Raw genomic sequence first — 2345 nt, 5'->3', positions numbered from 1 at the left:
GTTGAAAATAAACACGTCGTTTAAAAAAAATGTGAAATTTTTTTTTTCTTAAAAAAATAATGAAAAAAAAAAAAAAAAAAAAAAAAAAAAAAAGGATTTACGGTGAGACAGCTTTTTGTTTTTGTCTGGAACAAGATTTATTCAGCTTCTTGCACAAATAATCCTTCATTTTCAAGTTGGTGTTTATTACTTAGAAGTCCATTTTAAATTCTTTGAGAGGCACCACAAAGCTTAATTCTTGGCTCACTACTAATCAATATTAGCATACCACCCACTTCCTGCATCCCCTCCCTTTTGTCAGATTATGGAGTACAATAAAAGCTCTTCATTTGAAGACCATGTCAGTTTTTTATTATGTATAAGAAACGATGTGGCGCTGTAACCTATGTACAATTTAATTCTTGACTTTTCTAATTTATTTTTATCTGAAAGGAACTGATTGGGGTGAAACAGGTGACTGATTTTAAAGAGTGACTGCAAATGCTAAATGCATAGACCAAAATTATTATATTATATTTTAGCAGCAGCAGTGTAGCCAGTGATACTTCCCATTTTCAAATACAGTCATTTAGATCATTTTTGGTATAAATACCATGTGTGGTGTACCATGGTGCACATTCAAAAGATTTTTCTTTTGAATGTGTAGACAGCAGAAACAGACAGAGCGGTCTCAGTCATCATTCACACCATAACTCCATTAAGTGTTTGTGTCAGTCTCCCCCGCCTCCAGACTGTAAAACCAGGAGAAACCCACCATGCGACCACAAGCCACTGAGTCAGTGTATCCATTATACCAATGATTAAATGGGTCACAGGAAGTCGTAATTTTTTACTTGCACACACGCAAGGTTAGGAATGAGTACTTGACTAAACTCAGTGATGCTAAAAAACACCAAGGACGTGTAGAAAATGTTTTAATCATACATTTATTTGCCGGTGAAAGGATTTCCTGGCAAATCTTTTTTGAGGAGTTTAGAATTTTGCAGTGTTATGCATTTTCATGTCCATGTTGAATGATCAATTAGGCAATTCCAGCTCATCCAAAAATGCTGCTGCTGGAGTCCTGACCAACACTGAGATTTCACAGCCGTTTCCAGGAGCTCAACAAAACACAAAGAGGCAGCATTTAGTTTCTACACTTCTCATATCCAGAATTCCCTAGAAATTGTTTTAAGATGGCATTTGAACACTTTTTGTAATGCAGTGTGTACATTTAATGTAATTTCCTTTATTTTTGTTTCTTTATTACCTTGTGAAAATGTTTAAATTACCTTGTGTATAAATAATTATGTACAAACAAACTTGCCTTATAGTTTTAATCATTATCCTCATAGTATTTTTTTCTTTTCTATTCCAGGATGAAGAAATCCAAGGAGGCCAACTAACATCTCTGCAAGAGATCCTCCTGAGTCACTGCTGAGGATTTTGGCCTTCGTCACATATATAAACATAAATCGAAAGATCTTCTGGTATGTCATACAGCACTTATGTTAGCTGCTCTGCTGCAGCCTTTTTGCATGGATTGAATCTCCAACTCTTCATCATGAGCAGCAGTTCCTGGAATTATCTTCTTCATCACCACTTTTAACAAATATATTTAGTGCAAAGTGCCAGTATATCTGAGTGTATGTTTTGCTAAATACATTGTATATACTTTTTTGATTTTCCATTTAACAGTAAAGAGATATTTTTTAAGATTCAGTTGTCCCTCTGGCCGTGTCTGTCATTACAGGAAAAAAAAGGGCAACCAGGAAATACAGCCAATTGTAAACATGCTTATCCTGATGGTTTGTGACGAATGAGCGGTTCCTTATCCAAAAAAAAAAAAAAAAAACAAGAACAAAAAAACCAAGCTAATTGGCACCAAGGAATTTCAGTGGGTGCCAGCTACTCCTTGACTGAACATAAGAAGTGTGTAAAATCCCAATAAAAAAATTTACATTCAGAATGTTTCCAATAAAAAATCCCAATAAAAAATTTAAATTCAGAATGTTTGTAATGGAACTGTGGAGACCTATAAAGACGAAGCATTTCCTGAACTCCGACTGCGATTATGTAATTTATCCACTTGTGCTTTTTTCTTAACTCGTGGCAAATAAAAAAGACAAAACAAAAGAAAAGAAAACAAAAAACATCTGGTTTCCAAAAAAGTTTTAACTAAGCAGCCTATAAATTAAAATGTACTGGAACCATAAAGTTGAATCAGTTAACAAGAAGCCAGGAGAACAAATCGCAATGATCCCTAGTCACATCTGGCAGCCTTTGTGTTTCCGTTTGGTTTGTGTTAAACAAGGATGCATAACACTTTCTCCACTGGTGGTTAACACAGAGAGAAACACTGTAGG

The 2345-nt window shown here is 34.8% G+C and overlaps 1 protein-coding gene across 1 annotated transcript in view; it reads left to right on the top strand.

Annotated features, from left to right (window-relative positions):
• The window catches only part of cxcl12a (chemokine (C-X-C motif) ligand 12a (stromal cell-derived factor 1)), a 9022-nt gene extending 7188 nt beyond the window's left edge, over positions 1-1834 (top strand). The window contains exon 4 of the mRNA XM_015028058.1: positions 1358-1834. Within this exon, the coding sequence (XP_014883544.1) occupies positions 1358-1385 (28 nt within the window). The 3' untranslated portion in view covers positions 1386-1834. The remainder of the gene's footprint in view (positions 1-1357) is intronic.
• The last annotated feature ends 511 nt before the right edge of the window (positions 1835-2345 follow it).

This window comes from Poecilia latipinna, unplaced genomic scaffold (genome assembly GCF_001443285.1).
Source record: "Poecilia latipinna isolate Pla-1442-1.1 unplaced genomic scaffold, P_latipinna-1.0 Scaffold113, whole genome shotgun sequence".
NCBI lineage: Eukaryota > Metazoa > Chordata > Actinopteri > Cyprinodontiformes > Poeciliidae > Poecilia > Poecilia latipinna.
Note: the sequence above shows the minus strand (reverse complement) of the source record. Positions and strands in the feature narration are given on the sequence as shown.